The 16,022-nt window shown below is 44.8% G+C and overlaps 1 protein-coding gene across 1 annotated transcript in view; it reads right to left on the reverse strand.

The window, feature by feature from the left end:
* Positions 1-15,228, reverse strand: part of LOC124798805 (monocarboxylate transporter 1-like) — a 47,489-nt gene extending 32,261 nt beyond the window's left edge. The window contains exons 1-2 of the mRNA XM_047262335.1: positions 15,102-15,228; positions 1,049-1,192 (exon numbers count right to left, since the gene is read on the reverse strand). Of these exons, the coding sequence (XP_047118291.1) occupies positions 1,049-1,192; positions 15,102-15,228 (271 nt within the window). The remainder of the gene's footprint in view (positions 1-1,048; positions 1,193-15,101) is intronic.
* Positions 15,229-16,022: the final 794 nt, after the last annotated feature.

The following is a 16,022-nucleotide window of genomic DNA, read 5'->3' on the forward strand; positions in this document are numbered from 1 at the left end:
AGTTATGCTCTAAGGATGTCGCTCATCCTTTAGATACTATTTGTAGCGAGACTCGTCCGACCAGGCAACATGTGTCCAGACATCAACCATCCAATGCCGGTGTTGGCGGGCCGAGGCGAGGCGTGAAGCTTTATGGCGTGCAGTCATCAAGGGTACATGAATGTGCCTTCGGTTCCGAAAGCTCATACTGATAATGTTTCGTTGAATGGCTCGCACGATGACAGTTGTCGATGGCCCTGCATTGAAACACGCAGCATTTTGCGAAAGGGTTGTATTTCTGTTACGTTGAACGATTTTCTTCTGCCGTCGTTAGTCACGTTCTTGCAGGATCGTTTTAGGGCCACAGCTACGTCGGAGATTTGATGTATTATCGGATTCCTAATATTCACGGTAAACTAGTGAAATTGTCGTACGGGAAAATCTCCACTTCATCTCTACCTTGGAGGTGCTGTGTCCCATCACTTGTGCGTCAACCATAACACAACCTTCAAACTCACTTAAGTGTTGATAACCTGGCATTCTAATAGCAGTAACCTATCGAACAACTGCGTCAGACACATGTTGTCATATATGGGCGTTGCAGACCGCAGCGCCGTATTCTGCCTGTTTACGTATCTCTGCACTTGAATAAGGTTGCCAATACCAGTTTCTTTGGCACTTCTGTGTATCTGTTGCCAAATCCCTCCGGTAAGTGAATCTGAAACAGTCGACAGACTAAAGATGGGTTCACATATGCAAGATTAAAAGTGATCCAACACACTTACTATTTTGTTCTTCTGGTTTTGTTTTGCTAGTCATACGAAATCGCAGCACGTACAATGACACTCATTACAGCGTATTCTATTTCAAATGGCGTGGTTAACAGTGACTTCAGGATAGTACAGGCAAACACTGAGAAATTAGACTGACAGAAAAGACAGGAAATAAGAAATTAAACAGACAAAGACAAAGGGAGACAAGCAAAGATGAACGGACAGAAATGACTGCAAAGAATGAGGATAACAGTACAGGAGGAGTTTTAACAAAGTACACAGAAGGAGTCACTGACCTATGAAGATGCTGTAGGTGATAATGATGTGGATGAAAGAGTTGGCAAAACTGGTGAGAAGGACTCCAGCCACTATAAGGCAGCCCCCGCTGAAAGCTACTCGACGCGTGCTGAATTTCTTCAGTAATGGCCCCATCATAAGACCTGAAAAAGATAAAGATACATTTAAAAATTTCTACGTAAGAAGTGTACATACTACTCAGTTTGTGGCGGTATTCATCAACAAGTATGTTGAAACAGTGAAGAATTCTGATTAAACTCCACAAGCAATTTTGTTGACAATGCTTATTTAGTATCGTCCCTGGGCTCGAAGTAAGAGATGCACAGAAGCGTCGCTATCCAATAGACGTTGTCAGCGGTCGAGCCGCGGCCGTACAGCTGGCGTCTGTTCACTTTACAGGAAGCTGTGTCGCCAAGCACCGTGTAACCATTAACGGATTACGACCTTACTGGTATTTGGGCTTTTTATGAACTGCTATTTGGACTGTGTTATTTTGGCAATCGACAGTTGTGACTTATCACTTCAGTTTTGTTCCGGTGCTCAAGTTAATCCCTTTACAGCGACAACACAGGGGGCCGTTGTGCGTGATCAAGGTGTCACTTTTAGTTATTGTTTTATGTAGCCTGACCAGTTTGGGGCTTTCAGGCGATCGAACGCCTCTGGCCGAAAACTATATACGAGGTGCATTCAAGTTCTAAGGCCTCCAATTTTTTTTCTGATTAACTACTCTCCCGAAATCGATAAAACTGGCGTTACTTCTCGACGTAATCGCCCTGCAGACGTACACATTTTTCACAACGCTGACGCCTTGATTCCATGGCAGCGGCGAAGGCTTCTTTAGCAGTCTGTTTTGACCACTGGAAAATCGCTGAGGCAATAGCAGCACGGTTGGTGAATGTGAGGCCACGGAGAGTGTCTTTCATTGTTGGAAAAAGCCAAAAGTCACTAGGAGCCAGGTCAGGTGAGTAGGGAGCATGAGGAATCACTTCAAAGTTGTTATCACGAAGAAACTGTTGCGTAACGTTAGCTCGATATGCGGGTGCGTTGTCTTGGTGAAACAGCACACGCTCAGCCCTTCCCGGACGTTTTTGTTGCAGTGCAGGAAGGAATTTGTTCTTCAAAACATTTTCGTAGGATGCACCTGTTACCGTAGTGCCCTTTGGAACGCAATGGGTAAGGATTACGCCCTCGCTGTCCCAGAACATGGACACCATCATTTTTTCAGCACTGGCGGCTACCCGAAAATTTTTTGGTGGTGATGAATCTGTGTGCTTCCATTGAGCTGACTGGCGCTTTGTTTCTGGGTTGAAAAATGGCATCCACGTCTCATCCATTGTCACAACCGACGAAAGAAAGTCCCATTCATGCTGTGTTGCGCGTCAACATTGCTTGGCAACATGCCACACGGGCAGCCATGTGGTCGTCCGTCAGCATTCGTGGCACCCACCTGGATGACACTTTTCGCGTTTTCAGGTCGTCATGCAGGATTGTGTGCACAGAACCCACAGAAATGCCAACTCTGGAGGCGATCTGTTCAACAGTAATTCGGTGATCCCCCAAAACAATTCTCTCCACTTTCTCGATCATGTCGTTAGACCGGCTTGTGCGAGCCCAAGGTTGTTTCGGTTTGTTGTAACACGACGTTCTGCCTTCATTAAACTGTCGCACCCACGAACGCACTTTCGACACATCCATAACTCCATCACCACATGTCTCCTTCAACTTTCGATGAATTTCAATTGGTTTCACACCACGCAAATTCAGAAAACGAATGATTGCACGCTGTTCAAGTAAGGAAAACGTCGCCTTTTTAAGTATTTAAAACAGTTCTCATTCTCGCCGCTGGCGGTAAAATTCCATCTGCTGTACGGTGCTGCCATCTCTGGGACGCATTGAGAATGAACGCAGCCTCATTTTAAAACAATGCGCATGTTTCTATCTCTTTCCAGGCCAGAGAAAAAAAATCAGAGGCCTTAGAACTTGAATGCACCTCGTATGTGTATAACATTTCTAGAGTGATGTCGCCGCTGCAGTCATCACCGTCACTATCGTCGGATGCCGTCAGCAGGCAGCCACCTGCAATAGGAGTCATCGTCTGGGGTGTGTTGTGGTAACACTCTGTCGCCATCATCCTGGAACGGTCCGCCCCAGTAGCTGAGTGGTCAGCGTGACGGATTGCCGTCCTCTGGGCCCGGGTTCGATTCCCGGCTGGGTCGGGGATTTTTCTCCGCTCAGGGACTGGGTGTTGTGTTGTGTTCATCATCATTTCATCCCCATCCGGCGTGCAGGTCGCCCAATGTGGCGCCGAATGTAATAAGACCTGCGATATGGCGGCCGGACCTGCCCCGCGAGGGGCCTCCCGGCCAATGACGCCAAACGCTCATTTCCATTTCCATCCTGGAACGGTGCCTCCACAACTGGGGCTAGAGCCGCTGGGGCTAGGGTCGCTGACACATGGCATATAACTCCCCCACTGCCACCGCCGCCCAGCCCCCCATCCGCGATCACAGCAGAAGCTCTTGGCGCGTGGTTCCAGCCGACGCAGTACGACCCACGAAAGCCATAGCTGGGGAGGCAGTAGATTACAGCTACTGCAGCGCAGCTACAGTCTCAGCAACGTGCCCACAAGTGAGTATCCACCAGCCATCTTCGTCACCGCAGAGATTATTACGAACAGAAGCGTACCTCTCCAAGTGAGCCAACAACCAATATACTGCAGCAGGTCAATAAACGCTGTTATCCTGTCATCAAGGGCCATCCGTAGACGCACCCCCGCTATCCCCTTCCTCACGCCCAGCAGAGAACCTATGTTAGAATCTGGCGACTGGCACTGGAATCCTGTGCCTGTTTACATAGATGTCAGGAAGGCTGCTGAGGCATCGTGGAGGACCGACCTACTCTCCAGTCCTGTTAGGAGTCAGCAGAGTGGAACACTTACAGCGACCGTGTGCCACGCAACAGAGAAAGTAACTGCCCATTTCAATTATTTTGATTTCGAGCCAGTTGGGTTGTCCGTTTTCTGTCTTTCGCCTCGATCATTTTTGTATTCCTTGGGTACTCTTTTCTCTTGATTAAATTGTAGTCGTGGCAAAGGAACTTTTAGCCGCCGACGATACTGATCAACTTAGGGTTCAGGCAGGTAAATTACAGACAGACGTAAATGAAAGATTAGCAGAGAGGGAATAGTCACTCATTCTGGATGGTACTGCTGTGGAATTGGTTATCCCATTCTCGGGGAAACAGGGACAAGATGATTTAACGTTTCTTGAAAATTTGGCGCCGGCCGCGGTGGCTGTGCGGTTCTAGGCACTTCAGTCCGGAACCGCGTGACTGCTACGGTCGCAGCTTCGAATCCTGCCTCGGGCATGGATGTGTGTGATGTCTTTAGGTTAGTTAGGTTTAAGTAGTCCTAAGTTCTAGGGGACTGATGACCTCAGATGTTGAGTCCCATAGTGCTCAGAGCCATTTGAACCATTTGACAATATGGCTACAGTGGCCAAATTGGGGGGATGGAGTAAGGAGCAATTATTACGTGTTGCTAGATTGAAGTTAACGCGAGATGTTAGAGCAAGTGTTATGTGTAGTGAGAATCTGAGGGAGGCAAAATCATTTGAGGATTTTCAGGAAGGGGTAACAGAGAGATATCGGAACAAGAACTTGGTAATATATTGTCGAGATCAACTTACTAGAGTTTTTCGCGAGCAGGATGTTTCGATCGAATGTTCTGCTGACCATATTCGTAAAATCAGTGTAGGTACCAATGAGCTCGTGGATGATGATAGAGTTAGCTAGGTAATTTTGTGAAATGCAGAGCAGAGCAGAGGGGGTTACAACCAGAAATGCCAAGAAAGGTCCGGTTGGAATTTCTTAAGTACTGAAGCAATGGATACTACATTATCATTAGAGAAAACTGAGTCATTGGCTAGATCACATGAACATTGGACAGTGTTTAGTATGGACATAAATTGTTTTCGGTCTGGACTAAGGGGTGGTGTACAAAGAAATTACAGACAGCAACGTTGCAGGTGTTGTAAGAAATTTGGTCACTCGGACTGGCAACAATGGAGCAACAATGGAAGTTTCAGTCACAGGGTAAATCTTATGGGCAGCAGTTAAACGGCGCAGGGAGCAGGGTGTTCACTGCGTCACGCCCCCACTGAGAGTTAGCGCATGAAAGAAAGCTGTGTCCGACATTTTTTCTGACCGGCTATGTGGGGGATAAATTAAGTAAAATGATGTTGGATACCAGTTGTCAGGTATTGGTTGCAAGTAAGCAAGCATTTTCGGCGAACAGGTTAAGTGAACCACGCTGGGCGTTAAGAGCCGTAGGTGGAGGACGCGTAATTTCACTCAGTTCTGTAGTGCTGAAGTTCCGAGTGGGGGAGGTTAACTTCCAAATGGATGCAGAAGTTCTCCCCGTGGTTCGCAGTAGGTATGACGTTATTCTTGGACTCGATTTCCTGGCTGCACATCGCGTCATAATTGATATGTAGCGGCATACGGTAGAACTGGATGGAACTTTGTTTCAGCTAGGCTCTGCATTCGGAATACCTTAACTGTCGCAAAGTACGCCCTATGGCCAAGAGAAACCAATTACACTGCGTACAGGTTCCCTTAAGGTCAGCTCGTGGAGTAGCATGCCGAAAGGTACAGGAAAGGTAGTCCGGGTTGATTTTAGTATTGACCTGCCAGTGAACTCGGTGTGTACCGTTGAACCTTTGGTGGACAACGAAGTACTAGATGCAGTCAGTTGTTTTCTGTGATGTAGCACATCCTACGTTCGGGAGGTAGACGGTATGAGGGCTGTGCCTGGCAGTATTGACAATATTGGCCCTGAGGAAATAAAGTTGCCACAGGGTAACCTGGCTGCGAATTTAGGAGTGTTACATGAGAACAAATCTTACAGCACGTCACACAGTGCCGGGAGGGTCTGTCGACTAGTCAATGCTAAGGAGCAAGATAGCGCATGTTGAAGCCCAGGATAGAGCATTAGAGGAAAAACTATTGAGTGAGTATGTGGTATTATTTAATCCGTCGCGTCCATTACCCACAACACCGCTTGTTCAGCATGAAATTCCTTCTGGAAGTGAAGCACCTGACTGCAAACGACCGTACTGAGTTCCAAGGCATTTACACCTGATTATGAAAGAGTTCATAGGTCAGCTGTTGAGAATGGCGTCATACAATCTAGCTGTAGTCCCTAGCCTGTTCCCATGGTAATAGTAAGAAAAAGTCACCAGATGGTGGAGAAGCATATAGTTTCTGTTGTGACTACAGGTTTCAGAACCAGAAACTGTTGTCAGAAATGTATCCCATGCCTAATATAAGAGACAGATTGGACAACTTGAGTCAGCATTGGTATTTCGCAACACTGAATTCCAGTAGTGGTTACCACCAGTTAGAAGAAATGCCGGAGGGCCGATCGAAAACTGCATTCTCAGTACCGACTGGACACTTTTAGTTTTGCTGCAAGCCTCTTGGACTTAACAAGCTCTGGTAAACTTTCAGCGTATTTTAGATAATGTTTTGCACGGATTAAAACCAAAACAGACCATTTTGTACCTGGACCACTTAATTGTGTATTCAAAGGATATTCCAGAAGTTGTGGAGCTGTTGCATGAAGTGATTGATCGTCTGCACACAGTACGATTGCGGTAGAGTTTAGAGGAATGTCATTCTGCAATGATAGAAATTTGGTATTTGGGTTACAATATAGGACAGGACGAAATTCGTACAGATACAAAGCTACTTGAGGCCATTCAAAATTTTCCAACACCCATCAAGGTAAACGAATTGCAATCTTATTTGGTACTCGCAAATTTTTGCTGTAGTTATGTTCCACAATTTGCAGATATTATAAGACCTCTCACTCAGTTGCTACGGAAACGTGTGAGGTTTCATTGGACAGCAGAGAGTGAGGCGGAGTTCCAGAAGTGGAAAGATCTATTAACATGTCGTCTCGTTTTGTTCTATCTCGATTTTGTAAAAATTATTCTTTCTCGTGATTCGAGCGATTTTGCGCTAGGATTTCTTGTGAGTCAGGACGTAGATGGAGAGGAACACACTACTGGCTACCCTTCATGGCAGCTCAGTAATGCTGAACGAAATTACACCATTACAGAGAAGGAAATGCTCACAGTGATTTTTGGAATTGGGTACTTTCGTTCTTATCAGTGTAGCAGAGGATTTAACATGATAACTGATCACGCAGTCTTAAGCGGCTTTTAGAACTTAAAGATCCAACGAGTAGATTGTCGAGATGGGCTGTGTGGTTAAGAATGATTACGAGGTAGTACATCAAATGGGAATGTCGCACAGTAATGCAGATGGACTCAGCCATAAGATATATGGTTTGGAATGCACAGTATAAGTGAATGGAGGGCAACACAAAGTGTTGACTGGACTGTCAGCGGATTGCTAAACAACAGCAGTTCTCTACAGAGGATGGAGTATTGTATCGAACGACAAGAATTATACCACAGTTAGTGGTACTGCAGAGCTTGAGTAATGAAATGTTGTTGCAAGCATATGATTCGATTTTAGTGGGACATTTGAATCAAATGGAATGGATAGAAGCATAGCACAGAATCATTGGTGATGACGCATAGACAGGAAGTGGACCGTTACACAAAAAAAGTGTTCTGTGAGCAGATCTTAACCACCAGAAAGTTAAACTACAGAGGTTACCAGAAGCTGATAAACCCTCCCAAATGGTAGGGTTGCACATCCTAGAACCCTGACACAAACATCAGCAGGGAATCGTTACGTATTACCCGTTATTGACCAAGGATTATCCTTGGATGAAGTAATTCTTGAACTCAAGATGCAGTCGCCCTTTGAGTTTTGCAAAACCCCACCGCAAGTAGACATCTCATCATTAAAGGATCGCTAGGTGAGTGAAACTTACCTCGAGGCAAGTACAAAAAATGAATATTAAGGCTTTAGAGAAAAAGGAAAGGATCCAAGTACCTTGTGGGTTAATGGGCTATGTTAGCGACTCCTTATGTGCCGAAGGGGAGAACGAAGAAGTTTTGGTCGCGGTATAATGGCTCTTACCAGGTAATAGAGATGAAATCGCCAGTTAATGTTAAATTGCAGCACCCCACCCACCCATCGATAACCCACATAAGCCAAATTCGGACATTTAAGGGGGACGTGAACAAGTCGCCTCATGTGACCCAACCTTTCCGTGGAAGGGGCAAGAACTTGTGGGGCGGGGGAGTGCGGGGGGAGAAATTATGAATCAATGGGAGGGAAGGAAAAAGCAAAGAGAAGGAAACAGGATAATATGGCGTAATCATTGGTATCTGTTAAGTCCTATTGTAGGGTTCTGTAGACGATATGTAGCATCATCTCTGTTGACTCTTGTTCTTCCTCTCCTTTACCCATTGTTGTATGTAGTCAGCATTTTTATATGAGTTGTGGCATTGCCATTTGTAGGTGGTGGCCGTATGCCTTGCTGACTCCATTATCTGCATTGGCTATGTATAAAATATCTTTGTGATGGTTATCGCACTGTTCTGTTTTGTAACGTGTACAGTGCACCGCAAAATGTGTGACTGATGTTTAAAATACGTGAGTTTCTGCTTAGCATAACTGCAAGAAAACAGTAAGTAAGAACTGTTTGTTTTCCAAATTCGTCATTAGTTATTAGTAAAGATCTATAATTATTTATGAACAGATTAATGCAGCAGCTCACACATCATCATGCATAACTGCATAAAACACGAGGAACGCACTTGAAATGAGAATCACTTCCCAAAACGCGTCTTCTAGGAAATAAATAAAAGAAAATCGTTAGAGGTGACAAGCAGCAACAAAATTTATTTTGTAACAGGCAAACACAATGTCTAAAACTATCACAAACATTGTTGGTCGTCTTCTCGGGTTGCTGCATGATCCTAAGTTCAACACGATTCGGAATTTTCGCGATCTATTCCCGGAGGTGCATGGGGAGGAGCTTACAGATGGTGGACAAAAAATTGCAAATTCGGCGAGAAATACATAAATATAAATGCTAGCCGAGCCTGCAGGTCGCGCTGTAGTATTTGATCACGGACTGCTCCTGTCAAAAGTCCTCAATACGTTCCAAGTGTCAATCGTCAGTGTTAGAAGAGCCTTCTGTGTAGTTTTCAGTGCATTATATCAGAGCTACTTGAATTCGAACGTGACCAAATAGTTGGTGCTCGAATGATGGGTGCTTCCGTTACCAAGGTAGCCGAAGTATCTGATATTTCAAGAGGCACCATACCGAAGATTTATACCACGTAGAAGGAAAGCAGAGAAACGTCATATGCTGAGCCACAACGCAAACAAAACTGTGTGAAATGGTTGTGACTGACGGTCATCGAAGAGGATTGTGACGGCAGCTGCAAAAGTCACTACAGAACTGAATGTATCTGTGAAAGATAGTTTGGAACTTAGGAAGCCTGACATTTACGACATTTAGTGTCATTGTGGGAATATTTACATAACCGTCACGTTCGCAAAGTTTGGGACAGGGATGTGAAACATCGCCGTCATACGAGGCTGAAAAATTGTTTAAACAAGAGATACAGGATAAAATTTTATGTCCCTCTAATAGTTGCTGTAATTCCGGTTTTTACAACAATGATTATGAAGAAGCAATTAAAATTAGGTTGTAAGGAACTCTGGTTAATAAAGGCAAGGGTTTTCCTTCTAGTATGGCGTGGAAACCTGTAGTATCACGCATCAAAACACAACGTCGGGGCCGGTGTTCTGGTAGGGGTGGCGCCAGCAGCCCAGTTTTGTGGCGTAATTGTGATGAGCGATGCATGTGCCGTGTACGGTATGGGCGACAATATATGGAACGTCGATTTTCAGCCTTAGCATCAGTTTCCAGCGTGACTCAGCAGCAGCTTTCTCCTGAAAATGGTGAACAGGTGGACCGCTGAAATATCGACTCATTTTGCTTCTTGGACCTGGCTCTCGTGACTGTTGGCAGGAAAATTTCCTTGAGCAAATGAGACGATTAACTCTCCTCCCATTAGAGATCTGAATTTTTAGATTATATTACAGTCTCAGTTTTTTTACTTATTATCAGTAAGTGACACACGAGACGCAGAGGACAACACTTCGGAGGGCTATATTTAAAGAAGCCTGAAATATGATAATCCAAAACGAAACACCAGCCTTAATTTTGGGTTTCATGAGGGATGCGGGAATACCACAAATAAGAAACGAATTTCTAAGCAACTCGAACAATTCAACGCTCATAAACGTATGTGGTGATACAATTTCAAGAATCCATTGTTTCAATGAATGACTTTAAGCGTCAGTTAAGTTTCTTGGAGCTAAATAGAGTCTAACGCTTCAACTATTATTTCACTTTCGAAATGTCTTCTGTGTTGCCAAGAATATTAAATGTTTAGGATTAGGTTTGCCATACCTGCAGAATAAACAGTTTTAAGAAAAGGCAACTATAGTCCACTACCAGTCAATGTCAAAAATGTTCATACAGCTTATTTCGAAATTCATACCTCATCTTCAGATACACAGTGCCGGAAAAAAATTAGTACACCTGGAAAGATGACGTCGATTTTGATCCAATGACAGCATGCGCCACCTGGGAGATAGCAGATGTACTGATAATGGTTTCAATGCAGTCCACCAACAGATAGCGTAGTGGAAAAGCTATCAGAGTACAGCCTGTGTGTATCCTATAATAAGGAATGCTCATAGCCACAAGAATCAGCGTGCTGCAAATGTGAAGCAAGCGGGCAACCATGTCAAAGAGACACTCTCGTGCTTCCTACAGACGACTGAGAGAGTTTGAAAGGTGTCAAATTGTGGCTGTCCGAGTGGCAGGATGGTCCATTCGGAGAACTTCCACACAAGGTGGACGTGCTGCGTCAGTTGTGCGACGATGCAATGATCAGTGGTCACGTGAACATTCTGACACCCATAGACAAGGTTCTGGACGTCCACGTACCACAGACGCCGCCAGGATCGTCGTATTGTAAAGTCAGCGGTGGCAGATGGTACAGCTGCCACAGCACAGATAAGAGGGCTTGTGAGCCCAGACGTGTCAACACGAGCTGTTAGAAACCGGTTATTAGCAGTGGGACCATGGGCACAGACACCTCTAGCCAGCCTTCCACTCACGCCACAGCATCGACGTGCAAGGCTGTATTGGCGTGCCATGGTGTTCACCGATAAAAGCAGACTGTTACGCGCAACTGATGATCCCTTGCATGTATCACAAGAAGCATAGTGAGCGATATCTCTTAAAGTGCACTTTTCCAAGACACACTGGTCCCACCCAGGTCTTATGGTCTGGCGTGTGATAAGTTACAGCTCTCGTTCACCTTTGGCGTTTCTGGATGGGACATTAATCAGCTTTCGGTAAGTTCAGAATGTTATTAGACCAGTTCTTTAGCCGTTCTTGCAACAAGAAGGTAATATGTTGTTCTACCAGGATAATGCTTACCCACACACTGTTCAAGAAACTAAACGTGCTTTTCATGATGTGCGGCAACTTCTCTGGCCAGCAACGTCTCCGGACTTGTCTCCAACCAGCACATGTGGGATAGGATGAGACGAGAAGTTACTCGTGCGACTCGTCAACCAACAACTCTAACTGAACTATGTGAGCAGGTCGATCAGGTGTGGAATAAAGTAACCCAGGACAGTATTCACAGTCTGCACGATCTACTCTACTGGCCATTACAATTGCTACACCAAGAAGAAATGCAGATGATATACGGGTTTCCTTGGACAAATATATCATACTAGAACTGACATGTGATTACGTTTTCACGCAGTTTGGGTGCATAGGTCCTGAGAAATCAGTACTCAGAACAACATCCTCTGGCCGTAGTAACGGCCTTGATACGCCTGGGCATTGAGTCAAACAGAGCTTGGATGGCATGTACAGGTACAGCTGCCCATGCAGCTTCAACATGATACCACAGTTCATCAAGAGTAATGATTGGAGTATTGTGACGAGCCAGTTGCTCGGCCACCTTTGACCAGACGTTTTCAGTTGGTGATAGATCTGGAGAATGTGCTGGCCAGGGCAGCAGTCGAACATTTTCAGTACCCAGAAAGGCCCGTACAGGACCTGCAACATGCGGTCGTGCATTATCCTGCTGAAATGTAGGGTTTCACAGGGATCGAATGAAGGGTAGAGCCACGGGTCGTAACACATCTGAACTGTAACGTCCACTGTTCAAAGTATCGTCAGTGCGAACAAGAGGTGACCGAGACGTGTAACCAATGGCACCCCATACCATCACGCCGCGTGATACGCCAGTATGGCGATGACGAATACACGCCCCCAATGTGAGTTCACCGCGATTTCGCCAGACACGGATGCGACCATCATGACGCTGGAAACAGAACCTGAATTCATCCGAAAAAATAACGTTTTGCCATTCGTGCACCCAGGTTCGACGCTGAGTACACCATCGCAGGCATCTGTGATGCAGCGTCAAGGGTAACCGCAGCCATGGCCTCTGAGCTGATAGTCCATGCTGCTATAAACGTCGTCGAAATGTTCGTGCAGATGGTTGTCCTCTTGCAAACGTCCCCATCTGTTGACTCAGGGATCGAGACGTGGCTGCACGATCCGTTACAGCCATGCGGATAAGATGCCTGCCATCTCGACTGCTAGTGATACGAGGCCGTTGAGATCCAGCACGGCGTTCCGTATTACCCTCCTGAACCCACCGATTCCATATTCTGCTAACAGTCATCGGATCTCGACCAACGCGAGCAGCAATGTCGCGATACGATAAACCGCAATCGCGATAGGCTACAATCCCACCTTTATCAAAGTCGGAAACGTGATGGTACGCATTTCTCCTCCTTACACGAGGCATCACAACAATGTTTCGCCAGGCAACGCCGGTCAAGTGCTATTTGTGTATGAGAAATCGGTTGGAAACTTTCCTCATGTCAGCACGTTGCAGGTGTCGCCACCGGCGCGAACCTTGTGTGAATGCTCTGAAAAGCTAATCACAGCATCTTCTTCCTGTCGGTTAAATTTCGCGTCTGTAGCACGTCATCTTCGTGATGTAGCAATTTTAATGGCCAGTAGTGTACTTCATACCAGAGTCTGCACCTGCATTGCCACCTGTGGAAGCTGCACCGCATACTAAAATGGGTGTTTCGGCATGGATCGGTGCCTGGTACTTCCGAACCGCTTGTGCTTTTGATCTGTAAATGTAATCATTTTATGTACCCCATACGCTCTCTTAAGCAGAACATACTTAAAATAGCTGAAGTACATGACATGGTAATTTTTTCCTAGCTTGCGCAACGTACCCTTACAACCATCCCATCAATGGAAATGTTACACATCAGCTGATTTTGACTGTTCACAATATACGTAAGTTAAGTTGTGCGCTGGTACGAATTTACATAAGCTTAAGAAAGGACAGATTCCGATTTTTGCCTCCGCAGTACAATGAAACGAGTAAAAATGGTATTATTTAAATATTGAATAACGCCTCTGTACTTACGGCCGAAAAGGTATTATACAAAAATGTTTCACCAAGTTGTTTCTGGCTGTGATAAATTAGTTGTTTAATAGAAAAATATTTAATATATGTAACATTAGGATCCGTTCTTGCTTGAAACGTACATGTTCCTCGCTTTTGCCATTACATACTTTTGATAATCGTCAGCCGTATATGATTCACTTGTTTTCTGTCCATTATTTGTGGTTATACAGAAACAGTTTATTAACAACGAGTTTCATTTGAACGTGTGATGAGGTCAGCAGGACTTAAAGTGTTGCATAGGATGCTGTCGCGAGAAAGGGCCGTAGAAGTATGACTGCCATTATTTATCTGAAACCATCAGAAAATAGTGTAACTGGAGATGTTATGGTGTAACTAAGAAGTACATCCGCCCTCCACTAATGTATGTACTCTGAATGGTGACTGCCCTGTATGTTTTCGTTGTTAATTATATGTGTTGGGATTAGGAAGCGATGACAATAAGTATGCAGAGACAACACTGATTATGTTGCTTGATGGTCACAAGTACAAACTGGAAGTAGCTGAGTGAGATCCTAGTATCCTGCTGGATCACACAAAAGTGTCCATCATGTAACTTATTAACTATATTGATTTCTTAACGTCTGCAATTACTACTATTGTTATCAATCACTGTACATGTTGGTAAGTATCCTCATAATATTTCAGATATGAACCGCAAGAACGCATAGAAATAGTGCTGCTTCTTTCCCCTGACAGCTTCTCTGGGTTCTGCAATGCTTCAGTGAATCGCTCTCTATTGACGGTATGGTAGAGTTCCAGAAAACCGCACAGAATAGCCTCTTCGTCATCCTGAAAAGTATTTGTCACGGTTTTCAGTGGTGATAAGCCTCGTAGAAAACAAGCAACGCCATTCTACGGATCGATTCTTTGTTTCCAGACGTCAAAGATACCATGCATGTTATCTCCGGTCACGATATCCGATGCAGACGAGTCTTTAAGGGCTTTGAAAACCTTAGGCAGGTTTTCACATGTCTTTCTGTCCGTCCCATTGTCCCATTCAGGCTACGTCTCAAACGCTGACCTAATTTTCATTATTTTCTACATGACAGAGAGAAAAGTCTTGGTTGTGCATCAAGCTCACGGTATGTGACATGGCTGCAGCCGCAAATAAACTTGCTGGCTGTTCCTGTCAGTGGTCCCAGCCGAAGGTGTTCCACTGCGCTACACTTCTTCATTTCTAGAATACCCTACCAGTAAATATCTTCAGTGTACATTCCTCTTTTAATGGCTACATCACAAAACACGTGATGTTGGGGAGCTTGCCATGCTTATTCAGCAAGAACCCAATGACAAAGCATTAATTGTTCCAAAAAGCCAAATATTCACCAGTGAGGGGTGAGAATTATTCTGAACGAACTGTGTAAAGAAATTCACACCTATAACAGCTGAATTTTGAAGATTATAGATTTGATGATTTGTAATTTCAAGAATTCTGTATTTAGGTATCGTCTTTGGGATGGATAGTCTGCAGACGTAGTCGGCAAGTAAGATCTGCAGCAGTGTTCGAAGCAAGTAATACACTCACCAGAGAACTGCATGACTGCCATCATGGTGTTCATGACGACGGCAGCGCTGGTCGTGTTAAGGCCCAGGGACAGCATCTTGTCACCAAAAAGCAGGCTGAATATGGAGACGAGGCACTGGCCGGTCATCTGGTGTGTGACACAGAAAACACAGTGATGCTGAGAGTGACAATGATGTACAATACAAAAGGTGAGATAGGTAGGGGTAGCCAGGCAGGGACTATAAAAATGAAAACTGCAAGTGTAACACCCTGACTGGGACAATTGACAACTAGCAGCAGAGTTTGGTCTCTTGCGTAATGCTCATTTTTGGTTACCTATGCATTGGCATTATGAAAACTCAAATATAACTTATGTATTACTTTACAACAACTTGTATAAGATAAAAAATTAATTCGAAATTAATTAGCTAAACACAATGTTCTTGACACCAGCTGTGTTAAGTATATACTGTATCTACTACCCAACAGAAACATACGAAATTTTTGAGCTGGAGCTTGTCCCTGTCCTGGAGTTCCCACTTATTACAAGCAGTCACCTTAACAACTTCGGCTATCTGTGCACGCACTCTGGACCGTACGTCTCAGTGTCTACATCATTGCATTGTAGTCCACTGAATTCCATATGTCACTAGTAGGTAGTAGATCTATACCCAATACTGCTAATGTCAAGAAATTCGCATTCAGAGAATTAATTTGGAAGTGTTTCGTACGGCTGTGGATCTTCAAAAAATGGCTCTAAGCTCTATGGGAGTTAACATCTGAGGTCATCAGTCCTCTAGACTTAGAACTACTTAAACCTAACTAACCTAAGGACATCATACACGTCCATGCCCGAGGCAGGATTCGAACCTGCGCCCGTAGCAGCAGCGAAGTTCCGGACTGATGCGCCTAGAACCGCTCGGCCACAGCGGCCGGCTGTGG

This window comes from Schistocerca piceifrons, chromosome 5 (genome assembly GCF_021461385.2).
Source record: "Schistocerca piceifrons isolate TAMUIC-IGC-003096 chromosome 5, iqSchPice1.1, whole genome shotgun sequence".
In the NCBI taxonomy this organism is placed as follows: domain Eukaryota; kingdom Metazoa; phylum Arthropoda; class Insecta; order Orthoptera; family Acrididae; genus Schistocerca; species Schistocerca piceifrons.